Genomic DNA, 22,800 nt, shown 5'->3' on the forward strand with positions numbered 1-22,800 from the left:
AAGCGGTCAGGCATGTCTGGTCTTCTCTATGGGCCAGATGCACACTTTGGATTGAATCTACTGACCTGATTTGGTGTGAAAGACCGGACATGAGATAGAAGAGGGTCTCGAAGGTCAGGACATGTCTGGAGGACAGACAGCAGCTGAGGAGGTGGAAGCTGTAGCAGGACACTGAATGACTGCGGTTTGGTTCTTTGGCAGCATTTAATAAAACCCTCCCAGACTTTGGGGTATTTCCAGACCTGGAGGAAGAGCACAGCATGAAAAAAACGCAGTCCTACCCACATACCTGCAGCTTAGAATTGGCCAAGATGTGGCCCACCTAACCCCAAATAATGGGATTCTAGACTTGTTGTACATTTCTTCTTGGAACCTATTAAGGGACATGGGGTTCAGAAGGAATTCTGAGAGGCTATGTGGGTTATACTGCCACCTACAGAGGAACTGGATGCTGGCGGCAGCAAAAATGTCAGCCAGTATAGCCCCACCCACTCCCAGCATTTTTCAAGTGGAATTTAACCCCAAAACATTATATATTGCAGCTTACCAATCCTTAGAGGTGGAGCCACATTACTTTTCTTTTTTAGACTTTTTTTTTCACCTGGTGATCCTGCCAGCAACACAGGAATTGATTCTTAGACCAGGGGACACCCCAAATAATAATGCAAAGGCTGGCCAATAAAATAGACAAAAGCTGCAGCAATGGGCCCACAGAAAGAACAAGAAGGATCAGCAAACACGAACAGACCGCTGACAGCAGAAGCAGCGGAAATCAGCAGAGGCTCAAACAGCCAACCGGAAAATGTGAACAGAGGATGAGGGGATGGCCCCAAGACATGTGAGAACACAGAAGCTGGCCCATGAACCCCAACATCTCCGGGAGAATGGGCTCAGGGAGGGACTTGTTACTGAAGGGCAAAACTACCCGACCGGGTGAAGGAATAGGGAGGAACCCCACAGAGGACCACCCTGTGAGCAGGAAATAGAGGGAGTAACCCCATAGAGGACCACCCTGTGAGGAGGAAATAGAATAGAGAGGAGCCCCATAGAGGACCACCCTGTGAGGAGGAAAAAGAAGAGGGAGTAACCCCATAGAGGACCACCCTGTGAGCAGGAAATATAATAGAGAGGAGCCCCATAGAGGGACCACCCTGTGAGGAGGAAAAAGAAAAGAAGAGGGAGTAACCCCATAGTGGACCACCCTGTGAGGAGGAAATAGAATAGAGAGGAGCCCCATAGAGGACCACCCTGTGAGCAGGAAATAGAGGGAGTAACCCCATAGAGGACCACCCTGTGAGGAGGAAATAGAATAGAGAGGAGCCCCATAGAGGACCACCCTGTGAGGAGGAAATAGAATAGAGAGGAGCCCCATAGAGGACCACCCTGTGAGGAGGAAATAGAATAGAGAGGAGCCCCATAGAGGACCACCCTGTGAGGAGGAAATGGAGGGAGTAACCCCACAGAAGACCACCCTGTGAGGAGGAAATAGAATAGAGAGGAACCCCATAGAGGACCACCCTGTGAGGAGGAAAAAGAAGAGGGAGTAACCCCATAGTGGACCACCCTGTGAGGAGGAAATAGAATAGAGAGGAGCCCCATAGAGGACCACCCTGTGAGGAGGAAAAAGAAGAGGGAGTAACCCCATAGTGGACCACCCTGTGAGGAGGAAATAGAATAGAGAGGAACCCCATAGAGGGACCACCCTGTGAGCAGGAAATGGAGGGAGTAACCCCACAGAAGACCACCCTGTGAGGAGGAAATAGAATAGAGAGGAACCCCATAGAGGACCACCCTGTGAGGAGGAAAAAGAAGAGGGAGTAACCCCATAGTGGACCACCCTGTGAGGAGGAAATAGAATAGAGAGGAGCCCCATAGAGGACCACCCTGTGAGGAGGAAAAAGAAGAGGGAGTAACCCCATAGTGGACCACCCTGTGAGGAGGAAATAGAATAGAGAGGAACCCCATAGAGGGACCACCCTCTGAGCAGGAAATGGAGGGTGTAACCCCATAATGGACCACCCTGTGAGGAGGAAAAAGAAGAGGGAGTAACCCCATAGAAGACCACCCTGTGAGGAGGAAATAGAATAGAGAGGAACCCCATAGAGGGACCACCCTGTGAGGAGGAAATAGAATAGAGAGGAGCCCCATAGAGGGACCACCCTGTGAGCAGGAAATGTAGGGAGTAACCCCATAGTGGACCACCCTGTGAGGAGGAAATAGAATAGAGAGGAGCCCCATAGAGGGACCACCCTGTGAGGAGGAAAAAGAAGAGGGAGTAACCCCATAGAAGACCACCCTGTGAGGAGGAAATAGAATAGAGAGGAGCCCCATAGAGGGACCACCCTGTGAGCAGGAAATAGAGGGAGTAACCCCATAGTGGACCACCCTGTGAGGAGGAAATAGAATAGAGAGGAACCCCATAGAGGACCACCCTGTGAAGAGGAAATAGAATAGAGAGGAGCCCCATAGAGGACCACCCTGTGAGGAGGAAATAGAATAGAGAGGAGCCCCATAGAGGGACCACCCTGTGAGCAGGAAATGGAGGGAGTAACCCCATAGAAGACCACCCTGTGAGGAGGAAATAGAATAGAGAGGAACCCCATAGAGGACCACCCTGTGAAGAGGAAATAGAATAGAGAGGAGCCCCATAGAGGACCACCCTGTGAGGAGGAAATAGAATAGAGAGGAGCCCCATAGAGGGACCACCCTCTGAGCAGGAAATGGAGGGAGTAACCCCATAGAAGACCACCCTGTGAGGAGGAAAAAGAATAGAGAGGAACCCCATAGAGGACCACCCTGTGAGGAGGAAATAGAATAGAGAGGAGCCCCATAGAGGGACCACCCTGTGAGGAGGAAATAGAAGAGGGAGGAACCCCATAGAGGGACCACCCTATGAGGAGGAAATAGAAGAGGGAGGAACCCCATAGAGGGACCGCCCTGTGAGGAAATAGAATAGAGAGGAGCCCCATAGAGGACCACCCTGTGAGGAAATAGAATAGAGAGGAGCCCCATAGAGGACCACCCTGTGAGGAGGAAATAGAATAGAGAGGAGCCCCATAGAGGACCACCCTGTGAGGAGGAAATAGAATAGAGAGGAGCCCCATAGAGGACCACCCTGTGAGGAAATAGAATAGAGAGGAGCCCCATAGAGGACCACCCTGTGAGGAGGAAATAGAATAGAGAGGAACCCCATAGTGGGACCACCCTCTGAGCAGGAAATGGAGGGAATAACCCCATAGTGGACCACCCTGTGAGGAGGAAATAGAATAGAGAGGAGCCCCATAGAGGACCACCCTGTGAGGAGGAAATAGAATAGAGAGGAGCTCCATAGAGGGACCACCCTGTGAGCAGGAAATGGAGGGAGGAACACCATAGAAGACCACCCTGTGAGCAGGAAATTGAGGGAGGAACCCCATAGAGGACCACCCTGTGAGGAGGAAAAAGAAGAGGGAGGAACTCCATAGAGGGACCAACCTGTGAGGAGGAAATAGAAGAGGGAGGAACCCCATAGAGGACCACCCTGTGAGGAGGAAATAGAATAGAGAGGAACCCCATAGAGGGACCACCCTATGAGGAGGAAATAGAAGAGGGAAGCACCTAATAGAGGGACCACCCTGTGAGGAGGAAAAAGAAGAGGGAGGCACCCCATAGAGGGACCGACCTGTGAGGAGGAAATAGAAGAGGGAGGCACCCCATAGAGGACCGCCCTGTGAGGAGGAAATAGAAGAGGGAGGCACCCCATAGAGGGACCACCCTATGAGGAGGAAATAGAAGAGGGAGGAACCCCATAGAGGGACCGCCCTGTGAGGAGGAAATAGAAGAGGGAGGAACCCCATAGAGGGACCGCCCTGTGAGGAAATAGAATAGAGAGGAGCCCCATAGAGGACCACCCTGTGAGGAAATAGAATAGAGAGGAGCCCCATAGAGGACCACCCTGTGAGGAGGAAATAGAATAGAGAGGAGCCCCATAGAGGACCACCCTGTGAGGAGGAAATAGAATAGAGAGGAGCCCCATAGAGGACCACCCTGTGAGGAAATAGAATAGAGAGGAGCCCCATAGAGGACCACCCTGTGAGGAGGAAATAGAATAGAGAGGAACCCCATAGAGGGACCACCCTCTGAGCAGGAAATGGAGGGAATAACCCCATAGTGGACCACCCTGTGAGGAGGAAATAGAATAGAGAGGAGCCCCATAGAGGACCACCCTGTGAGGAGGAAATAGAATAGAGAGGAGCTCCATAGAGGGACCACCCTGTGAGCAGGAAATGGAGGGAGGAACACCATAGAAGACCACCCTGTGAGCAGGAAATTGAGGGAGGAACCCCATAGAGGACCACCCTGTGAGGAGGAAAAAGAAGAGGGAGGAACTCCATAGAGGGACCAACCTGTGAGGAGGAAATAGAAGAGGGAGGAACCCCATAGAGGACCACCCTGTGAGGAGGAAATAGAATAGAGAGGAACCCCATAGAGGGACCACCCTGTGAAGAGGAAATAGAATAGAGAGGAGTCCCATAGAGGACCACCCTGTGAGGAGGAAATAGAATAGAGAGGAACCCCATAGAGGGACCGCCCTGTGAGGAGGAAATAGAAGAGGGAGGAACCCCATAGAGGGACCACCCTATGAGGAGGAAATAGAAGAGGGAAGCACCTAATAGAGGGACCACCCTGTGAGGAGGAAATAGAATAGAGAGGAGCCCCATAGAGGACCACCCTGTGAGGAAATAGAATAGAGAGGAGCCCCATAGAGGACCACCCTGTGAGGAGGAAATAGAATAGAGAGGAACCCCATAGAGGGACCACCCTCTGAGCAGGAAATGGAGGGAATAACCCCATAGTGGACCACCCTGTGAGGAGGAAATAGAATAGAGAGGAGCCCCATAGAGGACCACCCTGTGAGGAGGAAATAGAATAGAGAGGAGCTCCATAGAGGGACCACCCTGTGAGCAGGAAATGGAGGGAGGAACACCATAGAAGACCACCCTGTGAGCAGGAAATTGAGGGAGGAACCCCATAGAGGACCACCCTGTGAGGAGGAAAAAGAAGAGGGAGGAACTCCATAGAGGGACCAACCTGTGAGGAGGAAATAGAAGAGGGAGGAACCCCATAGAGGACCACCCTGTGAGGAGGAAATAGAATAGAGAGGAACCCCATAGAGGGACCACCCTGTGAAGAGGAAATAGAATAGAGAGGAGTCCCATAGAGGACCACCCTGTGAGGAGGAAATAGAATAGAGAGGAACCCCATAGAGGGACCGCCCTGTGAGGAGGAAATAGAAGAGGGAAGCACCTAATAGAGGGACCACCCTGTGAGGAGGAAAAAGAAGAGGGAGGCACCCCATAGAGGGACCGACCTGTGAGGAGGAAATAGAAGAGGGAGGCACCCCATAGAGGACCGCCCTGTGAGGAGGAAATAGAAGAGGGAGGCACCCCATAGAGGGACCACCCTATGAGGAGGAAATAGAAGAGGGAGGAACCCCATAGAGGGACCGCCCTGTGAGGAGGAAATAGAAGAGGGAGGCACCCCATAGAGGGACCGCCCTGTGAGGAGGAAAAAGAAGAGGGAGGAACCCCATAGAGGGACCGCCCTGTGAGGAGGAAATAGAAGAGGGAGGCACCGCCCTGTGAGGAGGAAATAGAAGAGGGAGGCACCTAATAGAGGGACCACCCTGTGGGGAGGAAATAGAAGAGGGAGGAACCCCATAGAGGACCGCCCTGTGAGGAGGAAATAGAAGAGGGAGGCACCCCATAGACGGACCACCCTGTGAGGAGGAAATAGAAGAGGGAGGCACCCCATAGAGGGACCACCCTATGAGGAGGAAATAGAAGAGGGAGGCACCTAATAGAGGGACCACCCTGTGAGGAGGAAAAAGAAGAGGGAGGAACCCCATAGAGGGACCGCCCTGTGAGGAGGAAATAGAAGAGGGAGGCACCCCATAGAGGGACCAACCTGTGAGGAGGAAAAAGAAGAGGGAGGAACCCCATAGAGGGACCGCCCTGTGAGGAGGAAATAGAAGAGGGAGGCACCGCCCTGTGAGGAGGAAATAGAAGAGGGAGGCACCTAATAGAGGGACCACCCTGTGGGGAGGAAGTAGAAGAGGGAGGCACCTAATAGAGGGACCACCCTGTGAGGAGGAAAAAGAAGAGGGAGGAACCCCATAGAAGACCACCCTGTGAGGAGGAAATAGAATAGAGAGGAGCCCCATAGAGGACCACCCTGTGAGGAGGAAATAGAATAGAGAGGAGCTCCATAGTGGGACCACCCTGTGAGCAGGAAATGGAGGGAGTAACCCCATAGTGGACCACCCTGTGAGGAGGAAAAAGAAGAGGGAGAAACCCCATAGAAGACCACCCTGTGAGGAGGAAATAGAACAGAGAGGAGCCCCATAGAGGACCACCCTGTGAGGAGGAAATAGAATAGAGAGGAGCTCCATAGAGGGACCACCCTGTGAGCAGGAAATGGAGGGAGGGACACCATAGAAGACCACCCTGTGAGGAGGAAAAAGAAGAGGGAGGAACTCCATAGAGGGACCAACCTGTGAGGAGGAAATAGAAGAGGGAGGAACCCCATAGAGGACCACCCTGTGAGGAGGAAATAGAATAGAGAGGAGCCCCATAGAGGACCACCCTGTGAGGAGGAAATAGAATAGAGAGGAACCCCATAGAGGGACCGCCCTGTGAGGAGGAAATAGAAGAGGGAGGAACCCCATAGAGGGACCACCCTATGAGGAGGAAATAGAAGAGTGAGGAACCCCATAGAGGGACCACCCTATGAGGAGGAAATAGAAGAGGGAGGCACCTAATAGAGGGACCACCCTGTGAGGAGGAAAAAGAAGAGGGAGGCACCCCATAGAGGGACCGACCTGTGAGGAGGAAATAGAAGAGGGAGGCACCCCATAGAGGGACCGCCCTGTGAGGAGGAAATAGAAGAGGGAGGCACCCCATAGAGGGACCGCCCTGTGAGGAGGAAAAAGAAGAGGGAGGAACCCCATAGAGGGACCACCCTATGAGCAAGAAATAGAAGAGGGAGGCACCGCCCTGTGAGGAGGAAATAGAAGAGGGAGGTACCTAATAGAGGGACCACCCTGTGGGGAGGAAATAGAAGAGGGAGGAACCCCATAGAGGACCGCCCTGTGAGGAGGAAATAGAAGAGGGAGGCACCCCATAGAGGGACCACCCTGTGAGGAGGAAATAGAAGAGGGAGGCACCCCATAGAGGGACCGCCCTGTGAGGAGGAAATAGAAGAGGGAGGCACCTAATAGAGGGACCACCCTGTGAGGAGGAAAAAGAAGAGGGAGGAACCCCATAGAGGGACCGCCCTGTGAGGAGGAAATAGAAGAGGGAGGCACCCCATAGAGGGACCACCCTATGAGGAAGAAATAGAAGAGGGAGGCACCGCCCTGTGAGGAGGAAATAGAGGAGGGAGGCACCTAATAGAGGGACCACCCTGTGGGGAGGAAATAGAAGAGGGAGGAACCCCATAGAGGACCGCCCTGTGAGGAGGAAATAGAAGAGGGAGGCACCCCATAGAGGGACCACCCTATGAGGAGGAAATAGAAGAGGGAGGCACCTAATAGAGGGACCACCCTGTGAGGAGGAAAAAGAAGAGGGAGGAACCCCATAGAGGGACCGCCCTGTGAGGAGGAAATAGAAGAGGGAGGCACCCCATAGAGGGACCACCCTATGAGGAAGAAATAGAAGAGGGAGGCACCGCCCTGTGAGGAGGAAATAGAGGAGGGAGGCACCTAATAGAGGGACCACCCTGTGGGGAGGAAATAGAAGAGGGAGGAACCCCATAGAGGACCGCCCTGTGAGGAGGAAATAGAAGAGGGAGGCACCCCATAGAGGGACCACCCTATGAGGAGGAAATAGAAGAGGGAGGCACCTAATAGAGGGACCACCCTGTGAGGAGGAAAAAGAAGAGGGAGGAACCCCATAGAGGGACCGCCCTGTGAGGAGGAAATAGAAGAGGGAGGCACCCCATAGAGGGACCGCCCTGTGAGGAGGAAATAGAAGAGGGAGGCACCTAATAGAGGGACCACCCTGTGAGGAGGAAAAAGAAGAGGGAGGAACCCCATAGAGGGACCGCCCTGTGAGGAGGAAATAGAAGAGGGAGGCACCCCATAGAGGGACCGCCCTGTGAGGAGGAAATAGAAGAGGGAGGAACCCCATAGAGGGACCACCCTGTGAGGAGGAAAAAGAAGTAGAGTCAGAAAAGCTTTGTACATACGTCTCCTTACAGCCCTGGTTCACACGGAATAGGACTTTGGAATTGTGGGACTTCACCTGAAATCGCATCATTTCAAAGTCGCATGTCAGAGCAACTTGTATAGCAATGAAAGGAGCACCAGAAATCGGCAAGTAGTGCAGGAACAAATCAAAGTCGGCAAGTAGTGCAGGAACAATTCCGTCATATTGGCAACACATCACTAGACAAACCAACCTGCTTGTAGATGAGACGAGTCAAGATGTTCATGATGAAGCCACCAAGCCGAGGATACATGCCGAGAGCCTGGATGACCGTCCTCATGAGCAGCATGGGCAGGGGCGTGGTGTCCATCAGTTGCTGGAGAACAACAGCCAACACCTCGGAGGTGTAGACGGAGCGGGCAGCAAAACACAGATTGGTGGCTGGAAGAGGACAGAAACCTCCATCAATGTGAAAGAAGAAGAAGGAGGAGAGCAAGTCAAAGATTCCAGAGCTTACCCTTAATGACAGACTTCATGTCACATTTACTGGAGTCAATATTATGGAGAGCCACAAGGAGATCTCCGGGGGTGAGAGGAGACATGGAGGACGTCACATCACCTGAGGATGAAAAAGACACATAATGAGCCAATCATACCAGGCCAGGGCCTACTCTACGGAGGCCGATGCCGAGCCTGCTGACATACGGAGGCCGACGCCGAGCCACGGCCTGCTGACATACGGAGGCCGACGCCGAGCCACGGCCTGCTGACATACGGAGGCCGACGCCGAGCCAGGGCCTGCTGACATACGGAGGCCGACGCCGAGCCAGGGCCTGCTGACATACGGAGGCCGACGCCGAGCCAGGGCCTGCTGACATACGGAGGCCGACGCCGAGCCACGGCCTGCTGACGTACGGAGGCCGACGCCGAGCCACGGCCTGCTGACATACGGAGGCCGACGCCGAGCCACGGCCTGCTGACATACGGAGGCCGACGCCGAGCCACGGCCTGCTGACATACGGAGGCCGACGCCGAGCCACGGCCTGCTGACATACGGAGGCCGACGCCGAGCCACGGCCTGCTGACATACGGAGGCCGACGCCGAGCCACGGCCTGCTGACATACGGAGGCCGACGCCGAGCCACGGCCTGCTGACATACGGAGGCCGACGCCGAGCCACGGCCTGCTGACATACGGAGGCCGACGCCGAGCCACGGCCTGCTGACATACGGAGGCCGACGCCGAGCCACGGCCTGCTGACATACGGAGGCCGACGCCGAGCCACGGCCTGCTGACATACGGAGGCCGACGCCGAGCCACGGCCTGCTGACATACGGAGGCCGACGCCGAGCCAATACCAAATATATGAATGGTACTATGGTGTATCTGACACCAGGCCACTCCAAACTATAGGAGCTGTGATATGGGACCACCACAGACTATAAAAGGTAAATAATAGGGAAGTCCTGAACATGTCATCGCTGTAGAGCCACAATGGACTACAAGGGCTGACGTGAGCACAGACTACATTGGCACATTTAGCACTCCGTTCGCCTCTTACCATGCTGGGTGCCCAGGAGGCGGTTAAATACTTCCTTCACAACTATTGGATTCAGTTTGATGAGTTTCGGCAAAGCCTGGATTACCTCTTTCTAGAAAAAGAAGAAATGTATAAACAGACTGTCCCTGTGACACAAAGATCATAAAAATTACAAAATGCCAAATACGACCTCAGGAGAAACAAAGGTGTGAATGGGCAGCACAGAGGATTAGTGGTTGGATCTTCTACCTGGTAGCACCGGGGGCATCAGGCCCAACCACACTACCTGCATGGAGTTTGCATGTTTTACCTGTGTGGGTTTCCTCCCGGTACTCCAGTTTCCTCCCCCCCACCCCCTTCCAGAGGAACTCAACACCTCCACATACCTACTATAGGAAGCCAGTACCCCTATGAACCCTACCAGAGGTATCCATTACCCACTACCAGAGGAACACAAACACCCCCAAGTACCCTACCAGAGGAACCCAAACACCCCCAAGTACCCTACCAGAGGAACCCAAACACCCCCAAGTACCCTACCACAGGAACTTGACACCCCCAAGTACCCTACCATAGGAAACCAAACACCCCCAAGTACCCTACCACAGGAACTTGACACCCCCAAGTACCCTACCATAGGAAACCAAACACCCCCAAGTACCCTACCACAGGAACTTGACACCCCTACACCCATCACTATTTCTCATCCATTTAAAAGAAAGAGGGCCTATGTGCATATGAAAGAGGTTAGATGGAGAAGAGCTATCAGTGTCTTTATCTCTCTAGAATGTAGAGAACCAGCAAACTCCATGTTCCAGAACAACCAACAAGGCGGCATTCCAGACGCACAGCCTACCTTATCCAGACCGTTCAGCACTGGGATCAGGAAACGGACATCTGGGAGACGCTTCTGATAGAGGTCGCGTACGCGTTTCACTAGTTCAGGAGATGGCGGCACTAGTTTAAAAGGTAAAAAAAATATATATTCACTCCCATCTGATATCAATACAATGGCCAAGGAATGGACGGTTCTAATTGAAGCTGGCCATACAAAGATGGAAATGTGTTCATCGGTCAGTGTGTGTGCCACCCGCTCAACAGAAGCCCAACGTTTCACTACTTCACCTTTGGAGCAATGCTTCCCTCTTACACACACGCACACACGCACACACGCACGCACACACGCATGCACACACGCATTAAATTCTAAAAAAAATAACCAAAAAATTTAATTTTATTGCTTACAGAATCCTAAATGTTAGATACAAGATAGAGGAGGTAGAATAGATACCAAAAGTGCGTGAGGAAACGTCTTCCCGTTGCGGGGAGGGGCAGGAAACGTCTTCCCGTTGCGGGGAGGGGCAGGAAACGTCTTCCCGTTGCGGGGAGGGGCAGGAAACGTCTTCCCGTTGCGGGGAGGGGCAGGAAACGTCTTCCCGTTGCGGGGAGGGGCAGGAAACGTCTTCCCGTTGCGGGGAGGGGCAGGAAACGTCTTCCCGTTGCGGGGAGGGGCAGGAAACGTCTTCCCGTTGCGGGGAGGGGCAGGAAACGTCTTCCCGTTGCGGGGAGGGGCAGGAAACGTCTTCCCGTTGCGGGGAGGGGCAGGAAACGTCTTCCCGTTGCGGGGAGGGGCAGGAAACGTCTTCCCGTTGCGGGGAGGGGCAGGAAACGTCTTCCCGTTGCGGGGAGGGGCAGGAAACGTCTTCCCGTTGCGGGGAGGGGCAGGAAACGTCTTCCCGTTGCGGGGAGGGGCAGGAAACGTCTTCCCGTTGCGGGGAGGGGCAGGAAACGTCTTCCCGTTGCGGGGAGGGGCAGGAAACGTCTTCCCGTTGGGCCAATAACGTGTGGCACCATCGCTGTCTACATACATATGGCCACCCTGCGTGCGCTACTGGAGATCACACAAAGCAATGTCACTCCAAGCCGTGGGTATGTCCTCCTCTGGGGTCCCGAAATGTGCCCGGGAGCTCGTCCTGCGCCATACCACACAAGTACTGATGACATCAAACCAGATCGTTTATTCAATCAAGTTGGATCCACAGTCCCTACCCAACCCCCACTGACGCATTTCATCCCCTATTGGGCTTAGTTGTAGTTTGTTTCAGCGTTTGCATTGGGGGGGGGTAGTGCAGGGGGACGGTTTTCATTTATTGTTGTTATGTATTTTATTATAATTGTACTTTTTTTATTTACGTTTATTGCAATCACAAAGAGGCCAGCAAGGCTCTATGTGACAGCAATGAGCAGGTGACAGGTCCTCTTTATGGGGCCACAAGGTCTATTGGACCCTCAATGTCTCACCAGCTGACCGAGCGCAGGATTGCACGCACGGTATTCAGGCAGGGATTCCGACAGCTCTGAGCTGGAAGTGCGCAGAGCTCCTCCAGTCCATAGTACCAGAGAGGAGATTGGGGGATGGATCTCTTCCCACTCCACAGCCTGACCTGTTGTGGTCCTGGGCTCCAAGGAGGAGTGGGAGAGCCTGGGCACCACCAGCAATGGGGGGCACCACCAGCAATGGGGGGCAGCACTCACCGGTCGGGTGGCTCCACAGCTGACCAATTCACATGTAGCTGGAAGTCCAGAGCCGGCCGATAAAAAAAAAATCAAACTGCCAATTCCGCATCCATGAACTGGACGGTTCAGCATTTTCCATTGATCACAACTCAAATCCAGTGAATGGAGAATTCCTCCATTCACTTCCACGATGTGACGGACAGCGTATGGCCACCTTCATTAGAACAGATCTTCCTCCATCCAATGGAGGACAGAGAACAGGCAGCACTGAGATCATCTCTCGGAATCACCTTTATCGGTCAGGATGTGCAGGCAGCGGGTGACCAGAGTCTCGGCACCTTTGGGGCAATTCTCCACCAATAGAAGCAGCTCAGGAGAGTTCATTCCCATTCCCCGAATCTGCAAAGACAGGATTGGACATATAATTCCTTCATATTCATCCAAAATATTACTCTACCAAGCCCCTCCCCTCACCCAGAATCCATTGCTTTGAAGAGACCCTGTCCCCAAATTGGAAAACTACAGATAAAAGCAGAGATTGCAAGTATTGTAAATTCTTTCTTGGATTTTGCTGACTTTGTGCCTTCCAATTAGTAAGTTGACTACTTTAGGAAGTCATTTCCCCAGAACCGCCCCTCCCGCCTTACACATCATAGCTCTTTTCTTCTGGGTTTCCTACTACTATCTGTACCGGCCCAGCTCCTCTGCCCCTCCCCTCATGTATTTCATGTAGAAGCCACGGGGAGAAGAGATGGGGAATAGTACAGAGTGTCCATTGTCTGCTGGGATTGCTGACATCACATCCAAGATGGCGGTGCCCAGCATCAGTCTCAGGGCAGTTGGATGTCTACACAATGGAGGCTTGTCCAGGTAAACACCATGAATACATTAAACACACAGATTGTATCAGAGGATTGTAGGTGAGTGTCTAACAGAAGGGTCCCTAACAGCACTGGAGCTCCCTCTGGGCACAGCCCCGCCTTTACCGGTGTTTCGATGACCCTCAGCACCGTCCTCTTGATGTCTGCTGTGGCCTCAGTGTAGACAGAGGCCAATTCATGGATCAGCTTGTGGTTATGGGGGAGCAGAGCCAGATAGAGATATAAACAGTGCTTCACGGTGTCTTCAGTCCAGGGGGCCGCCACCTCTGAGAGGACAGACATGTCAGGCATAAGACTCCAGAACATTCTACAGGACTGAACTAGGCAGACAACAAAGTACCCCACCTGTGTCCTTATCTGCCCCAAACAGCACTGATGGGGGATTGGGGTGAGCCAGAAGCTGCAGGTAATTCAGGGCAAACTTCTCAATGTACTGATGAAGAGCCTCCTTCTCATACATCCTCTTAATAAGGTTCAGAGCCTGCTGACGGACCTGAGAAGACAAGGAATGGACAGTGACTACAGGAGGCTGAAAGAACCGGACTGGTCCACTTAGCACCCACCTACCTTGTCCTTCTCGTGGGAGCTCAGGTCCAGAAGAAGATGCAGGTACTGGAACTGCCGGGCAGGCCGAGTCAGAATTAGATCGCGCAATGTTGACATCCCCAGATAAGTCCGGCCCTGTGAGGTGACAACCCAAGACTCAATTCCATGACAGCAGTCACATGACATCACCATCTACCATCCATAGTGACTGAGCCAACCGCCATCACACAACACCCCTTCAGCCCTCCTCACCCAATGAGCTCGCCAATTCTAGGGAAGGGTCTTCCTTCCAGACAGAGGTACTCCTAATACCGGATCGGGGGGGGGCGGACAATAAATGGGCCACACAGGAGTGTCCTTACCTCGTCCTCACAGTATTTCCGGATGACTTCCAGAGCAGAATCTGTCAGCAGGGGAGCCTCCAGGACAACCTTCGTGAAGACTCTACAGGAAAGAATCCAAGTCAGAGGAAGGAACTATGTAATGGCCAAAAAGATCACCAACAACCTTCCGAACCACCCCCTCCCCTACCGCCACCCTTCCCCCCAATAATCCCCAACACCCCCATCATCATCACCACCAACAACCCTCAGAACCACCCCACCCCCTACCACCACCATTCCCCCCCCCCCCCATCATCATCACCACCACCAACAACCCTCAGAACCCCCCCCCCCCCAATAATCACCAACACCCCCACCATAACCATCATCACCACCAAGAACCCTCAAAACCTCCCCACCCCCTACCACCACCATCCCCCCCCCCCCAATAACCCCATCATCATCACCACCAACAACCCTCCGAACCACCCCATCCCCTACCACCCCCCCGTAATAATCACCCCAACACCCCCATCATAATCATCATCACCACCAACAACCCTCAAAACCACCCCACCCCCTACCGCCACCATTCCCCCCCCAATAATACCCAACACCCCCATCATCACCACCACCACCAACAACCCTCAGAATCACCCCATCCCCTACCATCCCCCCTGTAAAAATCACCAACACCCCCATCATCATCACCAACAACCCTCAAACCCCCCCCCCCACACCACCACTCCCCCCCCCCCCCCCCCCAATAATCCCCAACACCCCCATCATCATAATCATCACCTGCAACAACCCTCAGAACTACCCCTCCTCCTCCATCATCATAGCCATCATCACCACCAACAACCCTCAGACAACCACCACCCCCCCCCCCCCTTCCCCCAATAACCACCAACAACCCATCATCATAATCATCATCCTCACCACCAACAACCCTCAGAACCACCCCACCCCCTACCATCACCACCATCCCCCCCCCCTAATAATCACCAACACCCCCATCATCATCACCACCAACAACCCTCAGAACCACCCCACCCCCTACCATCACCACCATCCCCCCCCCTAATAATCACCAACACCCCCATCATCATCACCACCAACAACCCTCAGAACCGCCCCCACCACAACCACCACCACCACTCCCCCCCCAATAATCACCAACAATCATCTCCACCAACAACCCTCAGAACCACCCCCCCTCCTAATAATCACCAACACCCCCATCATCATCACCACCAACAACCCTCAGAACCACCCCCACCACAACCACCACTCCCCCCCCAATAATCACCAACAATCATCACCAACAACCCTCAGAACCCCCCCTAATAATCACCAACACCCCCATCATCACCACCAACAACCCTCAAAACCACCCCACCCCCCTACCACCACTATCCCCCCCCCAATAAACCCCCGACACCCCCATCATCCCCACCAACCACCCTCAGAACAGAAACACCCACCACCACCACCATCCCCCCCCCCATCATCATAATCATCATCACCACCACCAACCCTCAGAACCACCCAAATAATCACCATCACCACCTTCCCCCCCCCCCCCAAATAATACCCAACACCCCCATCATCCCCCCCTCACCAACCTCATTATCAAACCCCCCTCCTCCCCCCATCATCAATCATCACCACACCCATCATCCACCCCCCCAACATCACCATCACATCCCCCCCCTCCATCATAATCATCACCACCAACAACCCTCAAAACCACCCCACCCCCTACCATCCCCCCAAAAAAAATCATCAACAATCGTCACCAACAACCCTCAAAACCACCCCACTTCCCGTGAGACGGCTGGTGAATAGACGTGCACATGTGCACAGAAATGCACGATCACGCACGGTGAAGATTGGCGCCAGACGGACTATTTAAGAGGTGCCTCTGCCTGTGCTGAGTGCTGATTGGTCTTCAGCTGTTCCCCGTGTCCTGCTTGTTCCTGTGTGATTTCTTGTTGCTGACCCGGCTTGTTCCTGACCTGATTATGATTACTCTCCTGCTTGATACTGGTTCCTGACTTTGGCTTGTTTATGATGTGGTACCTCGCTGTCCGCCCGTTGATGACCCTGGCTATACCTTTGACATTGCTCCTGTCTCCCATCCCTGCTTCCTTCCTTGCTATGGCGGCCCACCATACCAACTCTGCATATTACTGCGGTGCCTGAATCGGAGGTTCATCAGTCTTCCAAAGTCTCCAACTGCAAGAGCTGCAAGCAACATCTGCTGGCGCTCTTGTCCCCCTGGTCCCTAGACTCCCTCTGTTCTACTTCCAGTGGGGTCAGGGCTAGTGACACAAGTGAGGCCGACCTCGTCATTTCAGTCTCCAATCAGGTACGTGACAGTACCAGTCAGCCAGTGATGGAGTCTGAAAGGGAGGCCTCTGCAATTGGGGACATCTGTCAATCAATCTCTGCCTTGTCTTACTTGGTGCAGAGTTTGCAAAGAAACCTTGAGCCCATGGAAAACCAACTACCAACCAAGTCAGATGTCTCACCAGCCATGGGTCCTCCTGCAGTCTCAGACAAAACTACCCAGACAGAGCTCAGCATGATTCATGGAACGTCTCCACCAGAACCTCGGGTGCCAGTACCTGAGTCAGATATCTCACCAGCCATTAGTCCTTCTGCAGTCTCAGACAAAACTACCCAGAGCTCAGCATGATTCATGGAACGTCTCCACCAGAACCTCGGGTGCCAGTACCTGAGTCAGATATCTCACCAGCCATGGATCCTTCTGCAGTCTCAGACAAAACTACCCAGACAGAGCTCAGCATGATTCATGGAACGTCTCCACCAGAACCTCGGGTGCCAGTACCTGAGTCAGATATCTCACCAGCCATGGGTCCTTCTGCAGTCTCAGACAAAACTACCCAGACAGAGCTCAGCATGATTCATGGAACGTCTCCACCAGAACCTCGGGTGCCAGTACCTGAGTCAGATATCTCACCAGCCATGGGTCCTTCTGCAGTCTCAGACAAAACTACCCAGAGCTCAGCATGATTCATGGAACGTCTCCACCAGAACCTCGGGTGCCAGTACCTGAGTCAGATATCTCACCAGCCATGGGTCCTTCTGCAGTCTCAGACAAAACTACCCAGAGCTCAGCATGATTCATGGAACGTCTCCACCAGAACCTCGGGTGCCAGTACCCGAGTCAGATATCTCACCAGCCATGGGTCCTTCTGCAGTCTCAGACAAAACTACCCAGACAGAGCTCAGCATGATTCATGGAACGTCTCCACCAGAACCTCGGGTGCCAGTACCTGAGTATTTCACGGGAGACCGCAGGAAGTTCCGAACCTTTCGCAATTCCTGTGAGCTATACTTTTCTCTGCTCCCAAGAACCTTTGCATCACAAGGCACCAGAGTGATATTCATTATTTCACTCCTTTAGAATGAACCCCAATCCTGGGCACACCACCTTCGTGAGCGACATGACCCAGCTCTGACTTCTACGCACTCGTTCTCCGCGATGTCACAACTTTACTCTGATCCCTTCCGTCATCAGACTGCAGAATCTATGCTTAGCAAGCTACAGCAAGGCCAAAGGCCTATTCGAGGAATATGTCACCGAGTTCCGTATATAGAGTTCCGACACTCAATGGAACGAGTCTGCTCTCCGCCATCAGTTTCACCTTGGTCTCTCTAACATCTTGAGAGATGAGCTTGCCCGAGTTGGGGTACCAACCAGGCTAGAGGACCTGATAAACCTTGCCAATCAAATTGACCGACAGCTCCGGGAAAGGCGGGGTGAAAGAACTAGCAGGTATGTCTTGATTTGCTCTGAAATAGAGACTTCTGTCCCTTCACCCACTGCTGTCGCATCAGACATACTCTCCAGCAAAAGGGGGCTTCGTAATTCTCCTCATAGGAGCTTTTGGAGACCACCTCTATCCTCTACTGAACGTCTTCGATGACAAGACTCCAACCTCTGCCTCTACTGTGGTGATGCAGGTCACTATGTACTGACATTTCCAGTGAGACCTCCTAAGCCCTCTCCTAGCTGGTTCCATATGATGCACACACAAGGAACGAGTCAAACACACCTCCCCCTTCCTTCTTCACTTGCAACTTGCTGGAAGAACTATTTCTGTTTTAGCAATTATAGACTCTGGTGCCTGTAGATGTTTCATGGATTCTACCTTTGCTCATCAATACAATATCCCTCTGTGTACCAAGAAACAAAGATTTTCGGTCCATCTGGCTGATGGCTCTGGTATCAGTTCTGGCCCAGTGACGCAAGAGACTATGCCAATCTTCTGCCACTAATCCTCAGGACATCAGGAACGTCTACGTCTGGATGTCATAACCTCCCCAATGTTTCCGGTCATCCTTGGCATGCCCTGGCTAAGGGCGCACAACCCATCCATTAACTGGCTCTCCGGGGAAATCCTCTTTTCTTCCAAATACTGTCAGAACCATTGCATTCCGAAGGAACCATGCGCAGTGACTCCTCCTCTTAGCATTCATCCTCATTCAGAGACGATGAAACTTGTCCCTGCTGTCTACCATGATTACTTGGGTGTATTCAACAAAAAGAGTGTCAATGCTCTTCCCCCGCTCCGGCCCTACGATTGTCCTATTTAACTCTTACCCGGTGCTGAGATCCCTTTTGGGCGAATTTACCCTCTCTCCGAATTGGAACTAGAGGTCCTCCGGAATTACAAAGATGAAAGCCTGGAAAAAGGGTTTATTCGGCCCTCTACATCACCAGCGGGAGCTGGCATCTTCTTTGTCGAAAAGAAAGATCATGCTCTTAGACCATGTGTGGACTATCGTGATCTAAATAACAGTTATCCTCTTCCTTGATTCCCGAATTGTTCCAAAGGCTACGAGGGGCATGTGTCTTTTCAAAACTAGATCTGAGAGGTGCATACAATTTAGTCAGAATTCGTGAAGGGGATGAATGGAAGACGGCCTTTCGAACACGCTTTGGGCACTTTGAATACCTGGTGATGTCATTTGGCCTTTGTAATGCCCCAGCAACATTCCAACATTTCATTAATGATATATTCCAGGACTATCTTGATTTATTTATCATTGTCTATTTGGATGACATCCTCGTCTTCTCAAGCTCAATAGAACAACACCGGGACCATGTGAAGAAGATACTGGCTGGATTACACCAACATCACCGCTATGCCAAAGCTGAAAAGTGCGAATTTGAGAAACAGACCATTCAGTTCCTCGGACTTATGATTACTCCCGATGGCATTGCTATGGATCCTCAAAAAGTGACCTCTGTATTAGAGTGGCCCGTTCCAGGAGACAGGAAAGTGGTACAACGCTTTGTGGGATTTCAATAGGAAATTCATTAAGAACCTTTCAGGTATCATTGCACCAGTCACGCAGTTAACCAGGCAACATGTTGCCTTCAAATGGACTCCCGAGGCTCACGCAGCTTTTGAACAACTAAAGACCTTGTTCACCTCTGCTCCTATCCTGAAGCACCCAGATCCTGCCTTAACTTAGTGCTTCTGAAAATGCTGTTGGAGCTATATTGTCGCAACGACAGGGACCCAAGTCCCTCCTTCACCCTGTTGCCTTTCTCTCTAGAAAGTTAAGCTCCCCTGAAAGGAACTAGGACGTGGGGGACAGGGAGCTGTTAGCCATCAAGGTGGCCCTCGAGGAATGGCGCTACTTGCTGGAGGAAGCTTCACACCCTATCCTCATTTTTACAGATCGCAAAAATCTGGAATACTTGAGAACTGCAAAACGCCTAAGGCCACGGCAGGCAAGATGGGCACTTTTCTTCTCCCGCTTTGTGTTTCACTTGACATACCATCCAGGATCAGAGAACGGCAAACCCGATGCACTCTCACGCATGTTTCATGACCCAATAATACCATCCGAACCTGACACGATCCTGCCAGCTAAAAACTTTTTACTCCTGCAAGCAGACCTTGTATCAAAAATAAAGGGAGCGGTTGATGATAATCCACCCCCCTTGGAAATGCATCTTCAGCTAAGGGACGGCCTGTATCTTCACAAAGAGCAGATTTATATACCGGAAAAACTCAGGACTCTCATTCTTAAAAGATGCCATGACCATCCTTTAGCGGGTCACTTCGGGATCCACAAGACCTCAAATTTAGTCTCCCATTCCTTCTGGTGGCCAGACTTAATGAATGATTGTAAAAATTACGTGAGATCTTGCTCAGTATGCCTCCAAAACAAGTCTGATAGAGCCAAGACCTGGGGCCTATTGGAATCCCTTCCAGTACCTGAAAAACCATGGAGTATGATTTCTGTGGACTTTATTGTAGAGCTTCCCCCATCTGAAGGGTTCACCACCATCTTTTTTGTGGTTGATTATCTGTTAAAGATGGTCCATTTCATAGCCCTGAGAGGGACTCCTTCTGCTGCTGAGACTGCTTTCATTAAAGAGATTGTGAGGTTACATGGTATGCCCAGCAATATCGTATCCGATCGGGGAGTGCAGTTCACCTCTAAGTTCTGGAAGGCTCTGTGTGAGGCACTAGAGATCGAACTTTGGTTTTCTTCTGCATATCATCCGCAAACGAATGAGCAAACTGAGAGGACAAACCAGACCCTTGAACAGTATCTATGATGTTTCTCTTCTTACAGGATGACTGGTCGTCTCTCCTTCCATTGGCAGAATTTGCATATAACAATTCCATCCACTCTGCTACCAAACAGTCCCCTTTTTATGCCAACTATGGATACCATCCTTCATTCTTCCCTGAAATGCCAGTGGAACCCGCTGTCCCGGCGGTACAAGAAAGGCTGGATTTCCTCAATAGGAATGGTCAAATGTTACGAGAAAATATTTTGGAGGCTCAGGCAAATAACAAGAGATTTTTTTGGACAGAAAAAGAAGGGGGAATCTGAATCTGAAACCAGGAGATAAGGTCTGGCTATCTACAACAAACTTGAAATTGAGCTGTCCTTCAAAGAAGCTTGGTCCGAGGTACCTGGGACCATTTACAATCAAAAGAAAGATTAATCCTGTAGCTTTTGAATTAATGTTACCAAAGAATATGAAGATCCATCCGGTATTCCATGTCTCTTTATTAAAACCAACAGTTCCAAGTCTATTTCCAGATCTAGGTCCAGAATCTCCTGCTCCACTGCTTGTCGAAGGGAATGAGGAATATGAAGTAGAAGCTTTCCTGGACTGTAGAAAGAGGGTGGTCAGACCCAGTTCCTCATCAAATGGAAAGGCTACGGTGCAGAGGATAATTCTTGGAAACCATCCGCTAATGTCCACGCTTCACGGCTAGTGCAGGCTTACCTTCATCTCCATCCCTAAAAACAAGCTTTAGTAGTAGCCCCCCTAAGGGGGGGGCAATGTAAGGGAATTCCCGTGAGACGGCTGGTGAATAGAAGTGAGCATGCGCACAGAAATGCATGATCATGCACGGCAAAGATTGGCGCCAGACGGACTATTTAAGAGGTGTCTCTGCCTGTGCTGAGTGCTGACTGGTCTTCAGCTGTTCCCTGTTTCCTGCTCGTTCCTGTGCGATTTCCTTGTTGCTGACCCGGCTTGTTTCTGACCTGACTCTGATTACTCTTCTGCTTGATACTGGTTCCTGACTTCGGCTCTACTCCTGACTTTGGCACCTCGCTGTCTGCCCGTTGATGACCCTAGCTATACCTTTGACACTGCTCCTGTCTCCCATCCCTGCTTCCTTCCTTGCTCTGGTGCACACCTGGCGACCCACCATACCAGCTCTGCATATTACTATGGTGCCTGAAGCGGAGGTTCATCAGTCTTCCAGTCCCCAACTGTAAGAGCTGCAAACATCTGCTGGCGCTCTTGTCCCCCTAGTCCAGGGGTAGGCAACCTGCGGCTCTCCAGCTGTTGCAGGACTACAAGTTCCATCATGCCTCTGCAAGTCATAGCTGTAAATGTCAGTTTTGTAATGTTGCAATGCCTCATGGTAAATGTAGTTCCACAACAGCTAGGGAGCCACAGGTTGCCTACCCCTGCCCTAGTCCCTAGGCACCCTTTGTTCTACTTCCAGTGGGGTCAGGGCTAGTGACACAAGTGAGGCCGACCTCGTCATTTCAGTCTCCAATCAGGTACGTGACACCCCCCCCAATAATCACCAACAATCATCATCACCAACCTCATTAACCAACCCCCCCTCCCCCCCATCATCAAAATCATCACCACACCCATCACATCCCCCCTCTCAATCATCATAATCATCATCACCACCAACAACCCTCAAAACCACCCCACCCCCCAATAATCAACAATCATCACCACCACCAACAACCCTCCCCCAACCACCCCACCCCCTACCATCCTCCCCCCCAATAATCACCAACATTCATCATCACCAACACCCCCATCATCACCACACCCATCACATCCCCCCCCCTTAATCATCATATTCATCATCACCACCACCAACAACCCTCAAAACCACCCCACCCCCCAATAATCAACAATCATCACCACCACCAACAACCCTCCCCCAACCACCCCACCCCCTACCATCCTCCCCCCCAATAATCACCAACATTCATCATCACCAACACCCCCATCATCACCACACCCATCACATCCCCCCCCTTAATCATCATATTCATCATCACCACCACCAACAACCCTCAAAACCACCCCACCCCCTACCACCCCCCCCCCAATAATCACCAACATTCATCATCACCAACACCCCCATCATCATCACCAACCTCATTATCAAACCCCCCTCCCCCCCATCATAATCATCACCACACCAATCACCGCCCCATCATCATCACCATCACATCCCCCCCTCCATCATCATAAT

The 22,800-nt window shown here is 52.0% G+C and overlaps 1 protein-coding gene across 1 annotated transcript in view; it reads right to left on the reverse strand.

The window, feature by feature from the left end:
* Nucleotides 1–22,800, reverse strand: part of SYMPK (symplekin scaffold protein) — a gene marked incomplete at its 5' end in the record, with an annotated part of 47,746 nt that overhangs the window by 1,138 nt on the left and 23,808 nt on the right. Inside the window, 10 exon segments of the mRNA XM_089667393.1 lie at nucleotides 66–242; nucleotides 8,440–8,627; nucleotides 8,704–8,805; nucleotides 9,748–9,838; nucleotides 10,583–10,683; nucleotides 12,534–12,642; nucleotides 13,230–13,390; nucleotides 13,470–13,617; nucleotides 13,692–13,805; nucleotides 14,033–14,114. Coding sequence (XP_089523519.1) covers nucleotides 66–242; nucleotides 8,440–8,627; nucleotides 8,704–8,805; nucleotides 9,748–9,838; nucleotides 10,583–10,683; nucleotides 12,534–12,642; nucleotides 13,230–13,390; nucleotides 13,470–13,617; nucleotides 13,692–13,805; nucleotides 14,033–14,114 — 1,273 coding nt within the window.

This window comes from Staurois parvus, unplaced genomic scaffold (assembly GCF_062004578.1).
Source record: "Staurois parvus isolate SC_StPar_1 unplaced genomic scaffold, SC_StPar_1.0 ptg003240l, whole genome shotgun sequence".
In the NCBI taxonomy this organism is placed as follows: domain Eukaryota; kingdom Metazoa; phylum Chordata; class Amphibia; order Anura; family Ranidae; genus Staurois; species Staurois parvus.